Genomic DNA, 24,106 nt, shown 5'->3' on the forward strand with positions numbered 1-24,106 from the left:
ATCGAGATATGCCAGGAGCGACAAGTACAATGCCAAACTCTTGTATTATACGTGTGCGACGAATCCTGGGTTTACCGCAAATTAGACCCGTCTCACGTATTGTCGTACCACTGGAAAGTAAGCCTCTGCTCCACCTATGAGCCTGCCATTCGTAGGGAATACTTTCTGAGGTTGCCTGCAGGCGCACTTTCCCAGTTGCTACGTGCCAAGACAACCTGCATAAATACAAACAAACAGTGATTCGCACCTCACTTTCCAGCAAGATATGACAAGTCACTTTCCTCCAATTCAACCCACATTCAATGGCGAATCTATATCTTGTTCAAGCTCTTTACTGTGCGAAGCCAAGCGTGCCGACCCGTGGTAGCATAGACAATGGGACGCGCAGAGATCATGCAGGCCAAACGAAGCCTGCAGAGCAAACAATTAAAAACGAGTTGCCCGGCGAGAGCTCAATGACTTCATGCGCGCCAGTACGTGCCCTTTCGCTCATCGAGAAGCTCTACGGCGAGAATGTTCCGTCAATCGGTGGTAACAGCAGCCAAGGCGATGTAGCGCAGGTCAAGGTCGAGTCACCTGTTGATCGCTTAGCGGTTCCATCCGCCTCTACACACAAAGCCCCTCCTCAGGACTATACGTACGCAGATGGTGCTGCACCAAGACTATTGAGCAGTCATGGAGTTCCTTCTGGACGAGCGATGCTGATGAGGTCAAATCACGGTTGGTTCAGAAGATAATTCCAGATTTGACTACCTTTGTTGACATCACATAGATGTAGCGGAGAAGCGGGTCGACCGAACCAAGTCTTACAAACCAAAACAATCGAATGGCCTGCCGGTGAGCCTGCCAGGAGCGCAGACCAAACCAAATGGAAATCCGATCGGTCAGACACTCCCCCCTGATGCGCCTACCGACCCATCCAGTCACCGTGTGGCTTTGAAGTTCCCCGCAGAGCGTTATCTACCACCCTCAGGACCTTACTACGATCAGTTCAGTCTGTCACAGATTTTTGGTCCAGGTTTCTTCCACGATTGTTGTTTCGTTTGTTGTGATCCGAGACATCCCCAGTCGGCCCATGCGCAGTGTTCAAAGGATTGTAATATGTGTGGAAGAAACAACCACGTTGGCGAGGTAAGGACTGCCTGTTCGATTCCCTCTGTGCTCGAGTCACCCGTAGAGTTTTGGGCGCGGAGGATGCTGAACTGTCGAGACCGGATTAAGCCCGGGGTACTGCACGTGTAGTATATTTGAGACTGACCATCAATCCAGAGCTGTGTGCTACTCTATTGTTCTACGAGTTGGTATGGGGATAGAAGAATTCCATGTCGCATAATTGGACGACCACTTCGTCAAGTTCGTCCCGCAAAGAACGAGTTTGCAGTTTTGTTGCAAATGGGACTACTTCTGAAGCCTGAGCCCAAAACAAACGGCATTGTCCCGAACATGCTCCATCCTATCGTCCGGCAGTTCTACCACGACAAGCCTGCACCGAAACAACTCAACCAAAGGATGACAACATTGACACCAAGGTCTAACATAGGAAGGGAACTGTCGGCACGAACCGAGACCCAGAACTCATCGCAAATATCTTCACCAGCTCAAAGCTCTGCACGTTTGCCAAAGTCGGTTAGGTTCAGCCTCGATCCCCATCCACAAAACAGAAGTAAAAAAAACATCAGCTCTATCTCAGCGGAAACTCGTCCAACCGTCTTGGCGAAAACGACAATAGTATGCATTACTCAGCCTGATGTACTGCCGGCTGAGCGGGGATCGAGCAATGGTTACCGGGATATGGATGATCGGCTCCAGAAGCTAGAAGAAGAAGTTTTGGAACTCAAAAAGGAAAACATCGCTAAGGATAGGGAGATCAGGAAGTTGAGAACAGAAAATGAGCAGATGCGTGGCGGTAACAACGGCTATGAGATGGGTACCAAGCGACAGCGATTGTTGTGACTCGAGAGATGATTAGCTCGTAGAAGGCATGCTGCCATTGAAAGCAAACGTGTACGATAGACGAAACAATGCCATCTTCGTTGTTGATGGCGTTGTGGACATTTGACTGCCTGGAGATGAGCGACGTGATGTTTTGGGAAAACACGCTAATCAGAACGCTAGCCTCGAGGCGGAATAGCCCAAAAATGACGTCTGTTTGATTGTTCGGTCTTTCTTCTTCCACCTGTCTATCCTACGGTTCTCTTTCCTGAGACTTTTGCACGTGTCACACTTCCGCTATCAGCAAGGACTATCAACAATCTTCAAGCTCCATTTCATCCGAGGTCAACGAGATCACAAACCAGACAATCCTCACTCGTCATAATCCCTGAGTCGTGGGATTGGGCAAAAGATCATGTCGACCTCTTCATCAAACAACCAAGGATGGCTGATTGGGTGAGGTATTGGCTTACCCAGGGCCTCGTGCTGGCTGCCGACCAGCATCAATCTCGATAGCTACCGTTCAGTCGCCTAATACCCGATTTGGTTTACACGTTACTCGTAATGGCGAGCATGGACCTCCAGAACCTCCATTGATTTCTAGTTCTTACGAGAATCATCCTCTTGGTTGTACAAGTCTCTATCCTTGTTCTATTTTCTTTCCCATATTTCGCTGAATTCTAGTCCTCTCGCCACCAAATCCTGAACTTCCGACATGCAAGACTACGTATAGAAGGGGTCTTCAAGCACTAGGCTGCTTCAAGTAAGTGTGCACATAGCCCTCTGGCCATTTTCCTGTCATGCCAAAAGTTCCCACTGCTTTACTCATAACCGCCTTTCCATTAGCGTAGTCGACAACGTCTTTTTCCCACTTGGCTATATCCATTTCCCCCTGTATCATCTCGCCCAAGGTCAACGCTTCCATAGCAGCGATATCGCAACTCGCTCCCAAGTGTGGCCGAATCTGTCTCAGTGCCTCGCCTACCATCAACAACTTTCCACCAAAAAAGGACGCTTTGGCGTTATCGAAGTCTTGGATAGCAGTGACTAACGGCTGACTAGCTTGTGAAAGAAGCGAAGTCCAGAGCGGCGGCAGTACATCTTTTCGGCGGTTCAGATGAGCCTTCCAAACTTCATGACGGAGGAGATCCTGTGGTACGGTTTGGTAGTGTCGCCAGCCCGTACAATCTGTCATGATGTCGTCGAACTCGTCAGACAACCCGTCGCAGGGGTCATACCAGCAGTATTCGAGGACCCGGTCACTACGCTGCGTATTCCCTGTTTCGCTGGGTGCGGCATATCTGTCGAGATCTTAGTCCGTGATCAACAACTGGGTCGAAACGGAATCGTTACACTAGAATATAGCTGCCCTTCAGCATGTGGTGGACCAGTTTACCATCCAGAGCACCACTGAGCTCAGGTGGCGTCTGACTCGCTGGGAGTTGACCTCGCCATGCGAAGTACCCAGCGTATATAGGTTCAATCTCAGGCAGTACCTGGCTTCGTGCAAACGACCGCGCACCATCGGCTGCGATGACGATATCCGCTATGGCTATTTCTTCTGCACCATCGTTGTCTTTACACATGACTACCATCTGCCCTTGTTCTTCTGCTATCTTACAAACTCGCTTCTCGGTCTCATACGAACAATGCCCGTGGCCGTCAATCCTTCTTTCACAAGCTTGTCTTAGCAAACTGGTCACGACACCCCAGGTCGAAGTAGTCACGTTGGCGTTAGTCGGCTTCTCGCTCAGGAGGTTTCCATCGGCGTCCAAGTATTGTGCTCCTGGATTCCGGATCGCGAATGAATTGAGATCGACGTCAGGAATCCACGTGGTGAATAGACGCTGCGCATATGGCCCTAGACTCAGTCCTGCGGCTCTTGCTTTGATCTGCTCAGATGACCGCGCTTCCAAAACGCGGACGTTGTGACCCAGTGATTTGAGCACGACAGCATGCATCAGGCCAGCACACGAGCCGCCGATCTACACAAGTCAGAATGGTCAAACAGGAGGCCACAAAGCGTAAGTGATAGGCAGCCTTACGATAATTATCTCCATTCTCGGTGCCATAGTTGAGATCTTGAGACCAATATTTTGCAGTGTGCGGGGTTGGCGAATGCAATGGTAATTTTCGACAACTTGAACTGGGCCGCACGCTGGCATATCTGGGAAATGGGTCTCAATACGAGGCGCTTGATGGGTGGCATGTTATATACTCTATTGGACGCCTCATTTGACCTGTGTGCATGCACACTTTGATAGCCGACTTGCTGAGGTCCAATTGGCTCATGAACCGCTCTAAGCGGCCTAGCCGTAACGCGCGGTTGTCACAAAATCGCGTCGTTTCTCGAAGGATGTTGGGGTAGACAGGCGCCGCGACGGGACCGTCGGGTTGCGTTTATTAGACCCACGTGGTTTCTTGCCGTACCGCATCGTATGGGTGCGTTATCGCAATGTCACCTCGGATCTGACGGACATGCATCGAACCACTTTCAGCCTTGGGACGAGGCTCAGACTGGAACCAAGCAGCCTCCCCGGTCATCTGAGCTAACTGTATACACCAAACATCCTCATGTTGTCGGTAACACCACTTGCCGAGTTCCTGCATTCAGAAGCCGGCTTCAAAAGCCACATCGAGGGTGCGATGTCGGTTGCAGCGTCCGCCCAATCATGAAGGCCTGAGAGGCTCCCGCCCGCGTCTAGCACTACCCAACATCACGTCTCTCGTACGAGTTGCGCAACTCGACAAAGAAGATGATACACGAAAGAACAAAGCACAAGGATGGATTTTCTGGTCATATGTTGATCGTTGCGTGGTTTAGCAGTTCTAGATGGAGTATGCAGCGGCGGTCTAGCCAAGTTCGTGCCTTCCACCGAGGTGTTCAACGAAATCTATGCAGTTGATCAGATTTGGTCGCTTAAGCGTCTAAATACACGCGGCTTGTTCCGAATTGCTCACCACGTGGACCTAGAAGGCTATGGATTATGCGCCACGCCCCCAGGGTACATGGCCGAATCACACCCTCACTACCCTCGTCGTCTCCCACCAGCACTTGGGCCCGTCGGTGGCCGCGGACCTCCCTTGAACGGATCAGTGCGATCCCGAACGCCGTCTCCTTGTCCGTGTAACTCCTGTATGCAATCCGTGTCCTCTTGGGCTCGGCTTCGGCGTCTTGCATTTGTCCAGTGGTCTTCTTGATCGTACTCTCGAACTCGATCATGCTCTCTGTGTCTATAATCGTCGCTTTGTCGTCTGTAGGGATCTCTCTCCCGAGCACGATCCCTTGGTAAGGCATGGCGGTCCTCTGTATGTTGAAAGGCATCCCCGACGTTTTCATAGTCTGGTCTCCACAGGTCTGGGGCACCCATGTGAAAAACCTCGCCTTTTCCACGTTCTCGCGAGCGAGGGCGCTCATGTCTCGTGGAACTGGTCTGCGCAGCGGCTGTTTCTAGCTCTTGAATCTTGTACATCAACTCTTCTTTCTCGGCTGCCTTCCCTTTCAGACTGTTTTTCTCAACAATCAACCCCTCCAGTCGATTCTCCAAGTCCTGCATCTTTGCGGTATTCTCATTGATTGTCCCAAGAAGCCGCGCGTTTTCATCCCTCAAACGCGCATTTTGTTCCTGCAGCTCTGCGTTCTCTGCAATCACATCGTTCTTCTCCGTCAATCTCTTGTCGTATGAGTTCGTGAGGCTAGTAAGGGCTTGCGTCGTAGTCGTGAGCCGTGAATGCGCATCACGATGCTGCTTGGCAAGAACGGCTTTTTTGCGCTGCAGTATGGCATTGTCCGCTGCTCGAGCGGCAAGGTGAGCGGTCAGCTGGAGTATGCTCCGTTTAAGGTGATGTAGATTGTTGGGATCGACGGTAAGTGAGGCGCTAGAAGTGTTAGAAACTGGCGAAGATGAGATTCGCTAAGAGCTGTATACGCTTCGGTGGAGGAGTTGAGGGGCTTCGCCTCTCCTCCAGCATGATCCTTATCTCTCATTACTTCTCCTTCGTCCTCTTCTTCTATAACGAGCGGACTGTGTTCCGACGCTTCGTCGGCCATGTCGATATTACCGTCGTGCTGTGCGGGCGACAAATATGTCTCATCTTCTAAGCTTGTCTCCGGCAACCTCCCACTCATTTTCCAGCTCCTTGGGTCACGCGCTGCATAGTAGTGTCCCGTCATATTGAGGCAACTGTCGCAGTTGATTTTTGAGGTGAGATAGAAACAACAGCAAGTTATTTCAGTCTGCGACCACGTCTTGTAGTGGGTGGAAGGATCCACAGTTGTCCCGAAACGGTAGTGCAAACACGCTGGTCACCTAGACTTTCACGTCTAACAGGTCAAAATCACGTACTCGCCAGAAACCTTCGAACTTTGATCACTTATCCGCCTAGAGCGGATCCCGTTGGAAATGTGCCGACATTTTGCATGAGTTGCTAGCGTTATAGAAGTTTCGTGTTTGCATACTCCATTGCTATTCCCAAATCTCAACGGTTGCTGACGTTGATCTTCCACAGCGAGTTCGCGATTCAGCAAGATATATTGTTACAGCAGCCACAGATACACTGTGTCAGAGCTTCTGGATATCAACATATTCTCAGCCACTACTGGCCATAGGAAACATACTCATTGAAGTTTCTGGACAGTATGGAGAGATCAAATCGAGTCTGTGAGGTTGCTATATGCAAATGGGTATTTTGCGAGTATTCCTGTCAACCCTTTATATCTGGGTCAGGTGAGTGGAAACTTTCATGGATGTTACATGGCCTTTCTTACATGTTCTCCATGTTGTAGGCCCGCTGATGTTACTTGAAAAGTATGTGCAAACTACACTGCCTTACCTGTAGAGTACTCTCCTTGAGGAACGCAAAATGAGCTTTTTGACTGATCAAGGCTAGAGCTGGCTGGTCAGGAAGTAACTGACGTCGGCGTGGACAGATTTTGGGTCTCTCTATCGACAATCCAGACATTCACGAAACTACCAGTGTATTCCAAGTTGCCGGTGCAAGTGACCTTTCCCCAGCATATCAACCTTTTCACTTGTGGAAAAAGACTCTCCACTCGCCCATATCTACATGTGACTATGCTATTAGCTATGTAACCTGGATCTTTCATCGAACACGTGAGCTCGCTGCGTCTGCACCCACATACCAACTTGCAGTTCCAACCTCAAGATCTTCGACTCAACTCTATTGACTCGCAACTTTCAACGCAACCACTTCGACCGAGAAAACAACATACTTTCGGCTGTGAGTTTGGAAATTTGCACATAACAACTCAAGTTCGGTCTCCGTCTCCAGATTCCAGCACAAACATGGTACAGAAACGCCATGCTACGCAAGCCCTAGTACCAAAAAACCGCCGCAAACGCAGAAAGCTAGCACACAGAGCACGGAATGGCTCTCTCGGGCAGTCTAAGTCTCCCAATCCACTCGGACCTAGTTCTCCATTACTCACGGTGGAAGACGACCAGACGCCATACCGAAAAGAAGATGTGAATCGAGTTTCAACTTCTCCCGTTTCTCCAATTAGTATCCTAAGGATGCCCAATGGTTCCCCATCCTCAGGCTATCCAATGTTATCGCGTGAGCGCGAAGAGGAGATTGTGATATTGCACGTTAGGCCTTTTGTGGATCCGAACGCGAAGGAGTATAGTACGAATACAGGAGCAGGCAAACAGGAACACTCACCTGGCGTGTCTATCGATACTGCATATACGCCAGACGTCTCCCGCCTGATATCGAATACCGGTGCAACGAAGGGATCCTGGACGGCTGGAGTCGATGAACATACATGGTACGGTGGCGAGGATGAGGAAGAACAGCAACAAGATCATTCCAGAACGATGGAGAAAGGAAACAAAGGAAAAAAAACCGAGGCAGTGTTTCAGAATGCAACGACCCTTTCCTCGGAGGCGGAAGAGCAGCGCGTTGCTCTTGAATACGAAGATATGCCAGCTGATTGGGCCATAACGTTGGAAGCGGAGCTGGAAGCTGCTTATAGTCAGCGACAGCATCTATCGGCCGTCTTTTCGCCAGCTGTCGTCCTGGAGAAAGAAGATGCAGAAGTACACCAAAGCTCGCGAAAGAGAGTGAGTTTTGGGAAGAAAGCAGATCAGGATATCACCATAGATCTGTCTCCTACTCCAAAGGAGACAGACATCTCGACCTCCAACGCGACGACCTCTGGTGAAAACCCTGAAGCCGCCAAATGGTTGTACCCCTCCTCCCGCAGCGCCTCGACAAACTTGCCGTTACATCTGAAAGTCGCAGTCGTCGCCCACGGTATTCCAAACAGCCTTGAGGAGCTCGAAGATCTTGCCGCAGGCCTCGCGAAGGACATGAACCTCGCTCCGGTGCCCGGTTTCTTGGATGCTTATGGCGGGCATACCCTTAACTTGAGCTGGGAGATGCAGAAATTTGGTCTGGATCCTCATTCGCGCTTTGAGGAACGCCAGGATCATAGCGATACGTTGTTACGTCGATTGAACTTTACTTCCAAAACAAACTCCCTGGATTCGAGGAGTAGAGGAAAAGAACTGGAAGCACATGAGAAGTACGAGAAGTTCGATAAACCCGAGGAGTCTAAGATGAATTCTCGAGGGCAGTCTCAAACCCCTTCCATTCCAGAACCACTCGTTCAAGAGAGTGAACAGAGCTATGCTGCTCAAGCTGAACCAGCAATTGACCCTACCATACACCAGAGCTCGGTATCGGAGCGCTCACACCCGAAGAGTTCCACAAATAATAACATGCTCGACACCGAGTATATGAGCGCTTCCTCAGTAAGCTTGGCCACGCCTGTCGAATGTCGAAACTGCAGCCAGTGGTCCCACGAAACGTACATCAAAGCCCACCGACAGATCTGCAGACCGATGACGATCTGTAGGTACTGCGGCTTGTCGATGACGAAAAACGAATTTCACCGTGGAAGACATCTTGACAACTGCAAGGGGATACCTCCTCGACCACCACCTCTGATAGAGCAGGTAGCAGAAGCAACAGGACATACCGAATCGCTAGGAGATGAATCCCGTCGTGTCCATTGCGCATTCTGTTGCCGTTCAATCTGGAGTACAGAACTTGAGGAACATTCGCTGGTCTGCAGACCGATAGTCAAATGCATAGGCTGTGAGATAGTCATGACTGAGGACGTTTTCTATCGGAGCAGCAACCATCGTGCCGACTGCAGAGGAATGGAACGTGCGCATGTGCAGAGCGAAACACCTCACCGGCAAACCCACCAAACGAATACTGCAGATTCATTTGGGAATAATCTACAGGAAGCGGCGCAAACTAGGTCATCCCCTGCACATCTTTCTTCGCCTTACGGGATGCTGATCGGGAACGCGAATCAGGAGATCGAACATGGTGGGCTCCAACAGCACTACATGAATCCGGCTGTAAATTGGGCAGACAACAACAATGGCATATTACATCCACTACCAAGTGGTATCATGGTTCAATCAGCCTTGCAGGATGTTCGTGTACCGTCTTTTGAGATGTCTACCCGCCAAGCAAGCAAAGCCAAACTGTCAGTCCTGGGCAAGTATCAAAAGGCGAATCAAACCATGCACGGAGACTCAACCAAAGAGAGCACACGCCTGCGACTATGGGTTCAGAAGCTGGAGAACGAGAACGACGATCTGAAGAAGCAACTAAAGCACGAAAGACTGTCGAAGACAAATTTTGGAGAGCCAGTTAATGGGAAGAACGATGAAACACAAGCGACAGCACCGGAGACGGGGAAAACAGGCGGAGACTTGGATGAAAAGATCAGTGATGAAAACGGATTGCTCGAAAAACGGATTGGTGCTTTGAATAAGGAGAACCTTGACATGAGGAAGCTTTTGGCCAAGGGATGGAGACATCCGGGATAATAACGATGGAAGAAATACATGGGAGGTTTATTGAACACAGGTCTATCTACACGTCTTTGATGAGTATTTTGGTAACTAAGACATAGCGTGCTCTTTGGTGTACATATGCTCCTACTCTATATCATAAAATTGACCAGCCAATCTTGAAGAACAATCACAGAGATCATGTTAAAAGGCTACAAATCCACGTAGGCACCATCGGTTACTGGTTCAGGATAAAACATATATATGGTCAAACTCGGCTTTAAGCATAGTACTCTTTCGTTGTGCCGCATTGAATTTGCGTTGATGATCAACGCGATGAACTTTCAGATAATCTTGCTGGAATTGCTCTATATATGCGCACGCCTCTACTTCGCGTACCTGTTCTGTCACCGTGTGATGTTTAGGAACCTGTGAGGTCCTCAGGTTGAGCATATGTTCGACGAAAGCCTTTGTGAATTTGAGTGATCGATGGTCAAGTCATATTTTCCAAGTCGAGAACCCACGGACGAAATTCTCGTGAGCTCATACCAGGCATTGCTTTTCAACTGTTCAAGTGTTTCTACTTACACTGATAACAGAGTCAATAGTGGTTTGAGGCAAAAAAAGTCAGGACGTGGCCAATGCCCTTAGCGGATCCCGCTAACATGTGACACCCACATTCACTCTGATTGAGATTTGGACCTGATAAGCGAGCAGATGCTTTGAGATGCCAAGGCAGTAATTTTCATGAATTTATAGAATTTAGGATATCGTTCCGTTGACATTCCATGTCAGAGATGGTGAGCGTCTATTGACGTGTGTTAAGCAACGGTCACATGTGGCATGATGACCATAGTGGTTCTCTCTGACAGACACCTGTCCAGCCACCGAAATACTGGAGAACACAACCCAACATGCTCATTTCGATGCCCCCTGGTCCTTTGCCACGCTCTCAGCCAGTTTCTGTCGCTTTACGCGTCTTCTTTCAGCCCTAATTCCTGTCGACCTCTTCCGCACCTTTCCAGCTCCCTTTGACTGCCCTCCGATATCCCTCTGTTGCATCGTACGTTGCACGGTGATAGGCTTAGTAGTTGCGGCGTATACGGGCGATGTGGGACGAGAGTTGCCAGGACGCGGATCGCGAGATATTGGTATAGCTGAAAGTTGCTCGCGGGAGGTCATGGTATCGGCGAAGAGAGCATTTGCAGTTCCTGGTGAAACGTGGTTGAACTTGCAGGTGTTGCCTCTCCAACAACGGCCGTTTTGGAAGTCTTTGCACAAGGGAACAGTCGATAAGCGCCTTGAACTGTTCTCGAACGCATGGCGATCTGCTTCAAGGATACGATCTGAGGCATCGAGCGCCGCTATGAGAGGGGCGCAGAGCGCGTCGAGTGCGAGGAGTTCTTCGCTTGTCAGCTCAGTCTCGAGGTGTTTGGGGGGCGCCATGGTTGCTTGATGGTTGAGTGGGGTGAGTAGAGAAGGACGCGTTAGTGGAGTAAACTATATGGGCGCGAATATGGATTGTCACAGCCCCACTTTGAATACGTCGTCTACTTTCACTGTGATCGTCGGTTTGCTGATTTGCGGAGTAAAAGTCCTAATAAGTGTTAGCCACACGCAAATTCTCCGATAAGAACAACTCCAGTTTGCTCTATCAAGGTCCTGACATTACCGACCTTCCACAAAATCCTACAGATGCACTTCATAGGGATCGACGACAAACATACCTGATATAATGCCAGAGGCTCACACCTTTTCCGCTTCAACTTGGTAACTTTTTCAGTTCTGCTTATTCTTACTCCACCTTGCATTGCTTGCGTCTGGATCGAAGCATTGGAGTCCTATGGATTTCTCCTCTGAATACTACGTGAATAGTAGCGGTGGAGATGAGTGTGCGGTTTTGCGAGTCGCTGGTGTGTGGGACCGGTCGGATCCAGCATTGTGCCGAACTGTGGACGAATGAAATTCCAGATTGAAGACAGCAGCTTCATATATAAGAGAAGCACAGCCTCGAATCAACTTTCCCTTTGAGTAGCATGGCTGGATGGGACTTTTGCGCATTATGCTTGACTTGCGAGCATGGTTTTCAGTGGCGTAGATTGACGCAGCGCGCTCAAAGTGACAAGACTGATCCGAAGCGTCGGGAGCATTTTATGGAGTGATGAGCTTCTAGCTGGTCTCTGGAGCATGCAAGTATTTATCGTAGAAGAATGTTTGTGATGTATGGGAAGTGTGATGCTATGCAGAAGGTTGACGATATACACAAAAATGGTGAGATCGGGCTTTTAGAGTAGATAAATGACGGGAACATATTATAGAGAACCTTGTTAACCTATATCACTTCCAACAAATGTACTGTCTGGATCATCATGGAGCCTCTCTTTTATATTAATGTCCTGGAGAGCAATCATAGCGCGTGTCGTTGATCATTTGACAGGTAGATGGAGCGTGAGCGGCCAACGTGATTCTAGAGTCCTACGCGTCTGACACCCATATGAGTAATCAATTCTGATCCAGCCAGGCATAATGTGCATACCATCTGCATGAAATTTGTCAGAGGCTACAATACATGGTTTCCAGTACCGCTGTTGCCATTTCCAATGGTCATTTCCATTCTTGTCAATCTGAACGATCTTCTTCATTCAGCCTCGAGTAGCCAAGTCGCAATGTATCCCTGGCCATTATCCGACCTTCACCAGTGTATCCTCAAGCTAGAGAAAACGTCTCTCCTGTCCAGCCATAAGCCCTTTCAAGGCGTCTGCCGTATCGCCTTGCCCACGTGAATGGAAGTTTGCTAACAGGGTGTGGCTCGTGAAACTGGATCGAACGCTCAACGGCCAAGTCTTTCGGTGTGAACTTCCATGCAGAGCCGTGGAGTTTCTCTATCGAGAACCCTGTCGAAGCCATAGCGTGGAGAAATTCTGCCCATGGCACCTCGCCTGGGGTATCAGTGGAGAACGGAGAGTAGAAGAGCATCCTGAAGACTTTAAGAACTCGCTTATTCACGGCAAACTTGGGCGATGGTCCCGATGATAGCTGATTTTTGGTGTCAGTGGTATCTTCCGACGCTGTAACCGACCATTGGGCGTTGCTTCTGGTCTTCACCTTGGTCTTGGCTTGCTCGGGGAACTTTTTGAACGTGCCGCTGATCTCACTGGCTGGATCATGATCGAGAACAGAGAACGGCTGGTAGATGTACTGTGGTGATAGCAGGCTGGGCTTCTTGATAGTACTCCCGACCGCTGGTGTCTCGATCCATGCAGGCGTCCGTCGTAAAGAACGTCCTCGGGTTATATCGCGGTCGAGTAGCGATGGAAGTGTGGATCCAATCAACTGCTTGCAGTATGTGTCGGCAGCCTTCCAGAAAGCGTCAAGGTTTTTCTCTGCAGAATGCAGAGCCTTCGTGTTCTCGGCATTCCGACGCTCAGTAACGGGATACGCGAATTTGTTATCAGAAGGGTCGCCCAGTTGTATCATTTCGACGTCGTCGAAGCGCGTAATGGATGTCACGCGATGCCACTTATTGGTGAAAGATAGATAGTATGTAGCCATTTCAATCTCGCGGTCTCCCACATTCCGCGGATCACGTCTTCCCATGTCCTGCAGCATCTGTGTTGCCCAGGGCTGATACGATCGTATTTGGTGAATACACTCGGATGACGTTGAAAGCTGCGAGAAATCCGCCCAAACAAAGGATGAGATGAGCGGCTTGATCGACGATTTGCTCGACACCAACCTATCTAACTTGTCCAGAGCTACATCAAACCCGAGGTGAAGAGGAGGTTTATGTGGTAGCCAAATCTCGAGAAGGACATCAAGGAACTGCTTTGTCAGAGGGTCTTTGGCAGCCTCCTTCTTGTTGATCGCGAATCGACTTTCGTGAGTAGTCTTATTTGCGTACATTTTGGTAAAGAAACGTCGCAAGGGAGGCGATGCGGGAATACGTTGACGAAAACATCCATGCGTATCCGTGTGGATGCTGAAGAGAATCTGCCAGAGTTTGAGAAAGTTCACGTAATACTTCTCTGGTAAAGGATCCTTCGTTGAAAATTCGTAAGCAGATAGCTTTGCTGTATCGTCGAGAGTGTTCACAAGACGTAGACACTCGTGCCATTGGTAAAGCAAGAAATAGGAGTCAACGATCATGTTCCGCAGGATATAACCGTACATGACGTGGGGATGTTGCTTGACCACGTCATGTTGCTGACCAGTGATGGAAGTCACGTATTCTGGCCTATGGTCTTTGTGATCGTAGAAGAAGGCCGCAAAATAACCAGGGTCCTCGCGCATCGCCCAGACATGATCTGCTAGGTCGCCTACCCGCGCTATGATAAGAGATCGCAATCGGCCAAAGTCGAGCTGCGATGGAACACGGTAGGGTGCCAATAAAGCAGCCTCCCCCAGAGTTTGGTAGTTGGCATCGTTTTCGGATATAGCCGGAGGTTCTGGTTTGATCGACAACTGAGTTATATTGGTGTTCTCGCTCGCAAAGTCACGGAGAAGGTTGAAACAGCACGACAAAAGAAACCTATATGTTCCCAGCTGGATGTCTGTCACCTGCACACCATGCGTTGGATGCATGCCTTTTCCGGTATTCACGAAGTGCCTAGCCTTGGCACTGTCCTCCCAGTATCTCATGGCCCCATAAGGCTGGTCCTTCGTAGGATAATCGAACGCCATCGTGTGTGTTCGAATTTTCTCCCACAGCGATTCGTCTGGAAGCTTGTAACATGGAGAATTTACAAGCTCCGTGTGCGCGAACCTAGCGGGATGGATGCGACCGCGAGAATTCAAGAACGTCAAGAATACTTCTGGTCGTCGAAGAAGATCCTCCAAGTTGATGTGTGGTAACATGGAAGCACGACCTTTGGATGCGATATGCTGCAAAATTATGCGACGGCCAACGCGACTGTTGTGCATATTCGCAAGCTCATGTTTCAAGTCGATGTCGGGGCGATGGTCTTTTGGAATGCTAGGATCGACGGCGAGTAAGAATTCCCTTCGCTGTTGGACAGTTTTCTTCATCCATCTCTTGCGAATCGTGTCCTCCAGTCGTTGGAGCAACTGATTGAGGGTCTCCCAGTACTGAAGGATAAGCTGAATTTGTTCTTGTGACAGTCGCTGCAATTCGGCCACTGATTGGCTTCCTCCAACGTCCAGTATCTTTTCCGCCTGATCAAGCGTGGTATCATCAACAAGCTCCATATGATCACGCGATGGCTCGCGGTCACCTTGTCGCTGGTTGTCCGACATTTTGGTTGTTGGATGTGTGTGAGTAAGAGGTAACTTCGTTCATTTAATTCTGTTTAGTTTGTCCGTTTGCTACTCTGCATTTTCTTGGCGTCACCGGGCAAACACGCTGGATCGAGAATGGCCGACTTGTCCTTTCACTTCACGGGGCAGAGTGTGAAAACGATGGTTAGCGACAACGTCGGAGAGGTCAAAACATTCAGGAACAGATACTGGTCTTGGCAAGAGCGAAGATAGGAAATAACTAGATGGTGCATGGCCTGAACGATTCTCCAGTTCTTCAGCCACCCGGCAATTGAAACATTTCATATAATCGAGATCTATATAAGAGTGCTACGCACTTCACTCTAGCTCTTTGTCTCATGTGGGGTACTCTAATACGTAGGTACCTAGTGTTATCCAGTGTACGGTGAGTTGGTTTGCTGTCACTAACGACATGATCTTCGCTTAAGACCTGTAACTAGTATCTGTCTATGCTTGCCATTGAACAATTGGACTTCCGAGTTTATCCAATACTGTGTTGTTTTTGTCATTCACGCTGCACTCAGCAAACAGTAAGGCCTGAAAAGGGAATTTATCCGTTCCGAAGAAGCAGATAGACTGCAAAAATGACAGAACCATCACTCTCTCAGGCACTTGTTCGTTCTGTTTCATATAGGCAACGTCTGGAAACAAGCGCAGAATGACGCTATTCCAACTTCTACTTGGACAGTTCAGCTGCGCCTTATTTCAGGCCTTCGAAACGCGATATCATCGCTCTCCACATGTAGCTATGTGCAATATCTTGGTACTCGTCGATTCTCTCCGATGTATTTAGGGTGAGACAATATTCATCGCATCTGCCGGCTATTGTAGCCTTGTTCCATTGTATTCACCCAGGTTGTAGAACGGGCCATGTCTCTGGCCATAGCCTGGTCTCGGCAAGGGTGGGCCATTGAGAAAATGCTCTCCTCCGTAGAAGTTGAAATCACCAGTCCAAAGCGCCTACCGATACACTCGGGACACTAATGCCCAGTCCGGTTCCAAGAACGGATTTGTTCAGGCCTTGATCTTCTTTCTCCTCTTCAGCCTGCGTTGCCTGTACCAAATCCGCAGTACTTTGATCGCTGTACTACTTCTACCGATAGTCGCACTTGTTCCGGTCTCTTTAAGAGTCCCTTCAGTTGGTGTCGTCGCCGTCGCACCCATTCCTTCAATCTCGCTTGTGCTCAACCCCATATTCGCCATCGTGCAGCAGATCCCAAATTGCTTGAAAGTTAAAACATATCTCAATTCTTCTAGTAGACAGTGATGGTTCTCCACACAGGGTAGAAGCTACTCTTCACCTCCATTGTAAAGGTTCATGTGAGGCCCTTGTGCAACCCAACTCATGGAACTCATCTGCGTGAAGAATTTCCTCATTCCTATTAATTTGCATGACAGGTAAAAGGCACGTGGGGTGGAGTACAGTCTGGATTAGTCTAGCAATCGCGATCGTACTGAAGAAAATATCAGCTTTTTGAAATTTCGGGTATCGCTATCATGATTTACGCTCTGTCAAGAACGAAGAAGATGACTTCGTCGCGCATGGGCTCGTTGCCCTAACCACTAGCCATTGCCGGAATACCGTTTGATGTTAGTAAGAGATATGTACATGATGAACTTCCTGAGATCTTACCGACAGACAGACAGTAAATGACCAGTATAAACAAATCTAGCATGCCATAGATGTACACCTTGAAGTATCTCTCCTAATTATCTGCAGCCTTCTTCTTGGGCGAGGTTCCATCCGAAATTTGTGCACTCCGTCACGAACGCAAGCGGGTCCAGTACACTGCCATAAGATCACCACAGAACACCATATTCACCGTCTGAAACGACGCACCAGTCGTCAATAGCGCCGTACCAACCTCCAAATATGTCAAAAGAACGCTCCTTCAATGACTTTCCTGCCCCTTGAACGAGGAAAACGATGAGTATCAAGACATATACCCCGGAGAAACCTGCAAACGTCAGAAGCGCTTTTCTTGGACCCATCTAACATCAATTCTACTGCAAGACTTATCAATTTGACCCTTCAAGGGGTACGTGGTTCGAGTCGTATTTCAATAAGCTGACCTATACTTGGGATTCACTGAACCCAAGATAGAGTTTGTCACGAAAAGGACATTCTATCTAGTGATAGTTTTGTCTTGCCGAGGCACGATATAGAGGATTGCCTAAGAGATGTTGAGCAAAGGCCTTCTGGCTCCGGTTGTGACTTTCTAGTCATCACACTCTAAGCCGGTCAGAAAAGTGCCGATGTTGAAAAAAATGATGGCTTTCCTGTATCCGAACAGAAACTTTTAGTCGTAGTCGTAACAAATCAGTTGTGTGGGGCATGCATTGTATGGTATTTATTGGTGATAGAGCTAGCTCATGCCATATATACATGCCTTGGTCCTTAACAGTGGTTTCTGTTGCTGGGCTCGTTGAGCGCATCGATAAACCTGAGTGCAGATGGGCTGAGTTACTACTCCAGTATTTTCTTTGTTCAAACTTTGCACATCAGTTTGAAATACACCGCTGGATGGACAGAAGAAATGTCAAGTCGAAGTGCAACCACGTAGTTTTGGCTTTGTAGTTCTGGTCTGGCGACCCATCAATCTACAACCATGGTAATAGTCAACTACAACTCTCCACAGGTCTTGAACAACAAGAGAGCGTATGAGATCCCTCTCTTCCAGAACTCTTGACTTCTTCAGGTAGAAACCATCCATCGGCTTTGCCCTCTCATATGCCTTGGGTAGTCACTGCCGGCGGGTTGACAAGTAGCGGTAGTCATTAATTTGCGCTGCGGGAGATAGTACTGAATGTGAAGACATTGCTACTCCAGGCAGATCGCTGTGCAAATCTTCTAACCCAAGCTTGTGCTAAGAAAACATGTTTTCCTGCTTCAACGTAGACCCGAACCAAATGGGTTTAATTACAAGAAACACATGTCCAGTTGAACTAGTTCCCGTAAGTGTAGAAGGGATAGCACCCAACCAATGCGCCATGGGGGTGGTCGATGTCTTTTACCAAGTTCAACAGCAGGGGATGTAGACATCCAGAAAGGAAACCAAGGTAGATCAAAGCATTACAACACGTCAGCCAAACACGAACAACAGTTCTGCATCTCTGGAATATATCCGAGATTCCACCCCATCCTTGCTTTTCCCGTATCCCAGCAACTCGAAAAAGCCGACGTCACGCCCAGTCCACCCTGCAAACAAACACCCAAGTACGAGCTTCATATCGCAACACGAATCCCGACGGTAGAATCCCCCAGCCATGAATACCAAACATCTCGCCGCCTCCTGCCACAAATCCATTCATTTCCTACCCTGATTCCATCACCCTCAAACACACCACCCCAATCCCCATCAACAATGGCGCCAAAAAGCCTCCTCAGGTACATCTACCGCCACCACGCCCCGCCGCAAAAAAACCCCACAACCAACACCACCGCCGCCGCCCCGCAAACACCCCACCTCTCTAAACCCAACACTCCAGCCCCAATCCCAGAGTCCTTCACGCCCACCCCCTCAAAAACAATCGAGCCCACAATCCTCGAAGACATCGCCGAAGAAGACCAAACCCCCACCTGCACCCCCTCTCCCACCCCCCCTCCGCCAACCTTCCTATCCGAAACCCTCACAGCCCTCAACATCCCCCCCACCACCTCACTCACCACGCGCGACCTCCTGCACACGACGCTGCACGAGGCCAAAGCGGCGATTGCAACGCATCTCGAGACGCTGGATGACGCGCTTGTGCTGCTTAGTGCGCTGCGGGCGTCGGGGTCGGTGATTGGGATGTGGGAGGGGGAGATGCGGGAGCGGAGACGGGTTTGTGTGGAGAGGAGGGGGGTTTTGGAGGAGGTTGAGAGGGTTTTTGGGGGGGGAGGGGTGGGGGGGTGAGCGGTGGTGGGAGGGTTGAGGGATGGAGCACGTTTTGGCGGATATGGGTGCGGCGGTTGCGTGTCGTGGAGGGGAATAGGAACGGAACGCACGCCAACCCACGAGTAGGAGGGGAGGTCGATGTGCAACTTTTATCGACGCATTGAAATCGCTTGAGAACACGGAAATGCAGTACTAGTATGTAGTATTAGATATCGACAGCACATAAAAACATGTATACTTTCACTCACGCGTCAACCCCTTTTTCTCCCGTCAAAACAATCAAGTGGAAAAAAAAGAAAGCGGACGGAAAGAAAAAAACGACCTGGCAAAAGAAATCATGGTTAGCGTGTCGGGCCAGCAGCATGCCAGAACAGACTAAGAAGAATATGTTGCCATTTCATTTCAAGATAAAACCGTCCGAAAAGTGAACAAAAGCCTGTTTCAAGAGTAAAAGTCAGTTATGGAGAGGTAGAAAGGCGGGTTCGGGGGTGAAATGGTATTTGTTATATTCTGATAGCATACTTTAACTATGATCAGAAAGGTGGAATTAGGATGAAGACTACATCTTCAAAGTGACGACAAAATGCATACAAGCAACCAGGATATCAGTCCACTCCAAACCCCTCCTAAAACACACAAAATCAACCCTCCTCGCGATCCATATCGCCCCTCCCCCTCTTCCCATGCCTCATACCGCCGCCCCTTCCACCTCCACCCCCACCACCACCTCGACCCTTCCCTCTCTGTTCATGAATATCTTTCATCTCCCTAACCGCCACTCTCTGCGCCTCGCCCACGCGCTCCGCATACACCATAACCTCATCCTTATCAACAACCTCCTCCTCGATCTTCGAGCCAAGCGCGTTTTCAATACGCAGCCAGATCTCCACATCATACTGCGTGACAAACGACACGGCCTTTCCAGACTTGCCCGCACGCGCCGTGCGCCCAACGCGGTGCACATACGTCTGGGAGTCGCTGGGGAGGTCGAGGTTGACGACGAGGTCGACAGATGGGATGTCGAGGCCGCGGGAGGCGACGTCAGTGGCGACGAGGATATCGCGGGATCTCGCTTTGAATTTTGAGAGGGCGCCCAGACGGGCGGATTGCGAGAGTTGGCCGTGCAGGGGGATGGCGCCGAAGCCGAGGGTGCGGAGCAGGACGGCGATTCGCTGGGTTTCGTTGACGGTGCGGGTGAAGATTATGGTGGGGTGGCCGATGTTGTCGTTCAGCAGGTGGATGAGGTGCAGGTCCTTGTGCTTGTGGGGCAGGAAGAAGTAGCGTTGGAGTAGCGTGGAGACGACCTGGTGCGAGGAACTGGATATCGATACGCGGACGGGGTTTTGTAGGGCGGCGCGTTGTAGGGACTCGACCTTTGAGGACATGGTGGCGGAGAAGAGGTAGGTGTGTCGGCCGTCGCGGGGCAGGACTTTGAGGATCTTGTCGAGCACGGGGCCGAAGTCGAGGTCGAGAAGACGATCGGCTTCGTCGAGGACGAGGTATTTGAGGTGCTTTAAAGAGAAGCCTTTTGTGTTTTCGAGGTGGTCGAGCAGGCGGCCTGATTGAGTCAGTACAGTCTAAGAACGGATGGTCCTGGGTGGGCATACCAGGAGTGGCAACCACGATATGCGGCCTCTTAGACAGGGCAATAGCTTGGGGAACCATGTCCATGCCTCCGACCAGCGTCGCGCACTTGACGTTGATGATGCTGCCCAGGGCGTCGACCTGCTGGGCGATCTGGTACGCCAGTTCTCGTGTGGGCGCCAGAATCATGCCAAACAGCGCCTGAGGCTTCTCCAGTAGTGACTGCAGGATGGGCAGCACAAAGGCCGCCGTCTTTCCGGAGCCTGTCTCTGCCAAGCCAATCACGTCGCGTCCGTCGAGGGCCAGAGGAATAGCCTGGGATTGGATGGGCGTGGGGTGCTTGAACTTGAGGTTCTCGCAGGCGTCGCACAGCTCTTCGCGCACGCCCAAGTCGGCGAAGGTCTTTTTTGGCTGGTCGGGGTCCGCGCCGTTCATGGGCGTCTCTTTCTCGGGTTGAGGACTCGGGCTCGAACTTCTTGTGGTGGTGTTGCCATGCTCCTTCCCGTTGGTGGCTGTCTCTTGCTCGTCGTCGTCGTCGTCGTCGTCCTCTTCGCTGGACTGGGGTGCTACTTCTTTACGCGGCGCAGGTGCAGGCGCAGGCGTTGGGATGGCTTTCTTGGATGGCTTCGAGGTCTTGGGCGCCTGTACTCTCGGCGAGGGCGCACCCAGCGACGGGGCGTGGCCGTTGAGCTTTCTCTTCTTGATCAAGGACATGTTGTGTTGGTGTGCAATGCTCGAGCGACCGTCTTCACGTCTGGAAAAAAACTGTGGCGCATGTGCTTATCGATACGGCACGCCAAGAGTTCGAGGTCAAGAAAAAAGTCTGGAGATGCGCGCAGCACCAATCAAGCACCAAACACGCCGAACCCCAAACCACACCTCAACATGGCCCGAGGAAGCAGCCAGCGGAAGAAGCAGTCGGCCACGGACCGGCAGAAGACGAAGCAGCCGCTCGATGGCAGGCCCAAGAGCATGGTCATCCGCATCGGCGCCCAGGACGTCGGCAGCAGCGTCAGCCAGCTGGTGCAGGATGTGCGCCATGTCATGGAGCCCGACACGGCCGTGCGATTGAAGGTAGACATTGTATATACACACTCATATTGGTAGTGTCTAACAAGGATAGGAACGACGCGCCAACAAGCTCAAAGACTACACCACAATGTGCGGCCCTCTCGGCGTCTCCCACCTGCTCCTCTTCTCGCGCTCAGAGTCCGGCAATACGAACCTACGTCTCGCCCGCACACCGCGCGGTCCAACCCTGCACTTCCGCGTCGAGAACTACTCGCTCTGCAAGGACATCATAAAGTCGATGAAGCACTACCGCGCCGGCGCAACAGACTTCCAAGTCGCGCCGCTGCTCGTAATGAACAACTTCCTGACCTCCGACGCCGAACGAGAACGCCTGGGCGACAAAGCGCCCCCAAAGCACCTCGAGAAGCTGGTAACAGACATGTTCCAAGGCCTCTTCCCGCCAATACAACCCCACACGACACCCCTGCACACGATAAAGCGCGTCCTACTCCTCAACCGCGAGCCCCCCACAGAAGAAGGCGGCACCTGCACCATCTCCCTGCGCCACTACGCCATCACCACCAAGATCACAGGCGTGCCAAAAGCCCTGCGCCGCCTCTACGCCGCAGAGAAGCTCATCGGCAGCAAGGACAAGAAGAAGCGCGACCTGCCCAACCTCGGCGGCCTCACAGACGTCGCAGACTACATGCTCGACCCCTCCGCCGCAGGCTACACGTCCGCCTCGGAAACCGAAGCAGACACCGACGCCGAGGTCGAGGTCGCCACCCAGGTCCGCCAGAAAGTTCTCTCGCGCCGCGAAAAGGAACGCCTCGCTGCTGGCGACGAGCCGAGTCGTGCCCGCGCAAAGGGCGGGAAACCCCGCGTCGAGAAGCGTGCTGTCAAGCTGGTTGAGCTCGGCCCCCGCATGGTCCTCCGCCTGACAAAGGTCGAGGAGGATGTCTGTGGTGGCCGCATCATGTGGCACGAGTACATCACAAAGAGCAAGAAGGAGATGCAGGACATGGAGACCAAGTGGGCGCAGAGGAATAAGGAGAAGGAGGAGAGGCGACGCATTCAGAAGGAGAATATTGAGAAGAAGAGGAAGGAGAGGGGTGAGAAAGGCGAGGGTGCCGAGGGGGCTGAGGGCGAGGAGGAAGAAGACGAGGAGATGGATTATGGAGATTACGACATGGATGACGATGTCTGGAACGACGAGGCGGATGCGGGTGAAGGCGAGGACGAGGATGAGGATGAGGATGATGAGGAGATGGAGGACGAGTAGGCTGGACATAGTCGATAATGATACCCCCTCCATCCATCCACATACCCTCACAACCCAACACGTCACCCCCTCACCTTCCGAATCACCACCCTATCCCCCTCCGCCAACTCCCACCCCACACCATCCTGCACCAGTTCCTCCCACCCCCGCTCCGCACACCTCTCCACAAACCGCCTCTCAGCCCCCAAATACCCCTTCCCAAGACACTTCAACGCATGCACCCTCACCCCCTGATCCGCAAACCCCATAACCGCCCTCTGATACCCATCAACCGCACGTCTCATCTTCCAATACACGACCCAATTATCCTGCACGAGCGCGCCCAGCACCGCCTCAACGCGGCGGTCCTTGTACCGGAAGCGGAGCTTCGTCTCGCGCGCGAGCGGCACGTCGGACTGGCGGCACGCTTGGTCGAGGATCAGAAGGCCGACGTATTCCTTGAGGTCCGGGGGTGGGAGGGGGTTGCGCGCGTGGTGCTCGGTTAGCAGCGTGTGTAGGGCGGGGAGGTAGGAGGGCCAGTCTGCGCAGAGGATTGCGGCGTGGATGCAGAATATGTAGGCGCGGCGCGCGAAGAGGTCGAAGCGGGTTGAGGCTGTGATTGCTTCGCGGAGTTTTCGCAGCGCGGTGAGGACGGTGGATAGTTCTTGGGCGGAGGGCGAGGCGGGGGTTGGTGTTGTTGTTGGTTGTTGTGGTGGTTGTGCGGGGTGGAGGGAGAGCGAGGACAGGGATGTGGATAGGTTGTTGGTTGTGTTGTTGCTGTTTTGCTGCTTTGTCGTGCTGCTTACTGTGGCGAAGAGGTTGTCTAGTTGTTCGCGGTTCAGCGCGCAGAGCTTCATGTATCGCTCGATTATGCGGTTGAAGTAGATTTCTTGCGTTTTGTAGTCATTTAGTCTGGACGATAATCAGCTATAGAAACGTTTGTGTCTAGCTTGAAGAATGTGGAGAATTACCGCGTCTCTCCCTTGGAAGGCAGCCCGTATGTCTCGAGGGGGTCTTCGCGGACGGGCTTGAGCCGGTTCCATGCACCTGATGCGCCGCGCCGGCTGCTGGGGCGGATCTGGTCCGACGACTTCATTGTAGGATGTGGTTACAGAGCCTGTGTGGGATCAGAGTGTCAAGTAAAGTCTAGGAGGATATGGTTCGCGCTCTCCATTTCAGCGCGAAAGGAAGGAGCGCATGGCGTATTTGCTGTGGTTGTGGAGGAAAGTGGGATGTAGTGTGGGGGGCAGAGGGGCAGCGTTGAAACTCGACGCGTGACGTACATTCTTACGACCACCTCGATCGCGTCGATGAACACTCAACGAAATCTA

The 24,106-nt window shown here is 51.1% G+C and overlaps 10 protein-coding genes across 10 annotated transcripts; 4 read left to right on the top strand and 6 right to left on the bottom strand.

Annotated features, from left to right (window-relative positions):
* Nucleotides 1–302: 302 nt before the first annotated feature.
* P153DRAFT_393127 (uncharacterized protein) lies at nt 303–2,045 on the top strand (the record flags this gene model as incomplete). Its single annotated transcript, XM_033671207.1, has 3 exons — nt 303–720; nt 773–1,041; nt 1,270–2,045. The coding sequence occupies 3 exons, from the start codon at nt 303–305 to the stop codon at nt 1,951–1,953; spliced, it is 1,371 nt and encodes a 456-aa protein (XP_033527675.1). The 3' UTR covers nt 1,954–2,045.
* A 629-nt stretch (nt 2,046–2,674) lies between these two features.
* Nucleotides 2,675–4,004, bottom strand: P153DRAFT_381727 (FAD/NAD(P)-binding domain-containing protein; the record flags this gene model as incomplete). Its single annotated transcript, XM_033670067.1, has 3 exons — nt 2,675–3,233; nt 3,286–3,917; nt 3,978–4,004. 3 exons carry the CDS (start codon nt 4,002–4,004, stop codon nt 2,675–2,677), a joined length of 1,218 nt encoding a protein of 405 aa, XP_033527676.1.
* An 848-nt stretch (nt 4,005–4,852) lies between these two features.
* P153DRAFT_393129 (uncharacterized protein) lies at nt 4,853–6,106 on the bottom strand (the record flags this gene model as incomplete). Its single annotated transcript, XM_033671208.1, has 3 exons — nt 4,853–5,239; nt 5,313–5,811; nt 5,862–6,106. The coding sequence occupies 3 exons, from the start codon at nt 6,104–6,106 to the stop codon at nt 4,853–4,855; spliced, it is 1,131 nt and encodes a 376-aa protein (XP_033527677.1).
* A 1,132-nt stretch (nt 6,107–7,238) lies between these two features.
* On the top strand, nt 7,239–9,855 carry P153DRAFT_412882 (uncharacterized protein; the record flags this gene model as incomplete). Its single annotated transcript, XM_033672121.1, has 1 exon — nt 7,239–9,855. One exon carries the CDS (start codon nt 7,239–7,241, stop codon nt 9,801–9,803), a length of 2,565 nt encoding a protein of 854 aa, XP_033527678.1. The 3' UTR covers nt 9,804–9,855.
* A 624-nt stretch (nt 9,856–10,479) lies between these two features.
* Nucleotides 10,480–11,544, bottom strand: P153DRAFT_153918 (uncharacterized protein). The gene is made up of 2 exons (XM_033662216.1): nt 11,495–11,544; nt 10,480–11,364 (listed from the first exon to the last, which is right to left on the bottom strand). The coding sequence occupies exon 2, from the start codon at nt 11,211–11,213 to the stop codon at nt 10,686–10,688; it is 528 nt and encodes a 175-aa protein (XP_033527679.1). The 5' UTR covers nt 11,214–11,364; nt 11,495–11,544; the 3' UTR covers nt 10,480–10,685.
* A 929-nt stretch (nt 11,545–12,473) lies between these two features.
* Nucleotides 12,474–14,972, bottom strand: P153DRAFT_282493 (uncharacterized protein; the record flags this gene model as incomplete). Its single annotated transcript, XM_033663203.1, has 2 exons — nt 12,474–14,632; nt 14,678–14,972. 2 exons carry the CDS (start codon nt 14,970–14,972, stop codon nt 12,474–12,476), a joined length of 2,454 nt encoding a protein of 817 aa, XP_033527680.1.
* A 3,434-nt stretch (nt 14,973–18,406) lies between these two features.
* Nucleotides 18,407–18,937, top strand: P153DRAFT_381732 (uncharacterized protein; the record flags this gene model as incomplete). The annotated part of the gene is made up of 1 exon (XM_033670068.1): nt 18,407–18,937. One exon carries the CDS (start codon nt 18,407–18,409, stop codon nt 18,935–18,937), a length of 531 nt encoding a protein of 176 aa, XP_033527681.1.
* Nucleotides 18,938–19,560: 623 nt separating this feature from the next.
* On the bottom strand, nt 19,561–21,261 carry P153DRAFT_307957 (DEAD-domain-containing protein; the record flags this gene model as incomplete). The annotated part of the gene is made up of 2 exons (XM_033664681.1): nt 20,527–21,261; nt 19,561–20,477 (listed from the first exon to the last, which is right to left on the bottom strand). The coding sequence occupies exons 1-2, from the start codon at nt 21,215–21,217 to the stop codon at nt 19,561–19,563; spliced, it is 1,608 nt and encodes a 535-aa protein (XP_033527682.1). The 5' UTR covers nt 21,218–21,261.
* A 91-nt stretch (nt 21,262–21,352) lies between these two features.
* P153DRAFT_420209 (Brix-domain-containing protein) lies at nt 21,353–23,223 on the top strand. The gene is made up of 2 exons (XM_033672229.1): nt 21,353–21,577; nt 21,627–23,223. Exons 1-2 carry the CDS (start codon nt 21,389–21,391, stop codon nt 22,794–22,796), a joined length of 1,359 nt encoding a protein of 452 aa, XP_033527683.1. The 5' UTR covers nt 21,353–21,388; the 3' UTR covers nt 22,797–23,223.
* Nucleotides 22,785–24,100, bottom strand: P153DRAFT_153953 (uncharacterized protein). The gene is made up of 2 exons (XM_033662217.1): nt 23,747–24,100; nt 22,785–23,687 (listed from the first exon to the last, which is right to left on the bottom strand). Exons 1-2 carry the CDS (start codon nt 23,869–23,871, stop codon nt 22,859–22,861), a joined length of 954 nt encoding a protein of 317 aa, XP_033527684.1. The 5' UTR covers nt 23,872–24,100; the 3' UTR covers nt 22,785–22,858.
* Nucleotides 24,101–24,106: the final 6 nt, after the last annotated feature.

This window comes from Dothidotthia symphoricarpi (assembly GCF_010015815.1).
Source record: "Dothidotthia symphoricarpi CBS 119687 unplaced genomic scaffold P153scaffold_3, whole genome shotgun sequence".
In the NCBI taxonomy this organism is placed as follows: domain Eukaryota; kingdom Fungi; phylum Ascomycota; class Dothideomycetes; order Pleosporales; family Dothidotthiaceae; genus Dothidotthia; species Dothidotthia symphoricarpi.

What these genes read in the sequence shown, in the direction of transcription:
- P153DRAFT_420209 (XM_033672229.1), top strand. Translation starts at nt 21,389, where the DNA reads ATGGCCCGAGGAAGCAGCCAGCGGAAGAAGCAGTCGGCCACGGACCGG. An exon ending in ACACGGCCGTGCGATTGAAG is followed by an intron (nt 21,578 to 21,626) that starts GTAGACATTGTA and finishes TAACAAGGATAG; the next exon opens with GAACGACGCGCCAACAAGCT.
- P153DRAFT_153953 (XM_033662217.1), bottom strand. Translation starts at nt 23,871, where the DNA reads ATGAAGTCGTCGGACCAGATCCGCCCCAGCAGCCGGCGCGGCGCATCA. An exon ending in CCTTCCAAGGGAGAGACGCG is followed by an intron (nt 23,688 to 23,746) that starts GTAATTCTCCAC and finishes ATTATCGTCCAG; the next exon opens with ACTAAATGACTACAAAACGC.
- P153DRAFT_153918 (XM_033662216.1), bottom strand. Translation starts at nt 11,213, where the DNA reads ATGGCGCCCCCCAAACACCTCGAGACTGAGCTGACAAGCGAAGAACTC.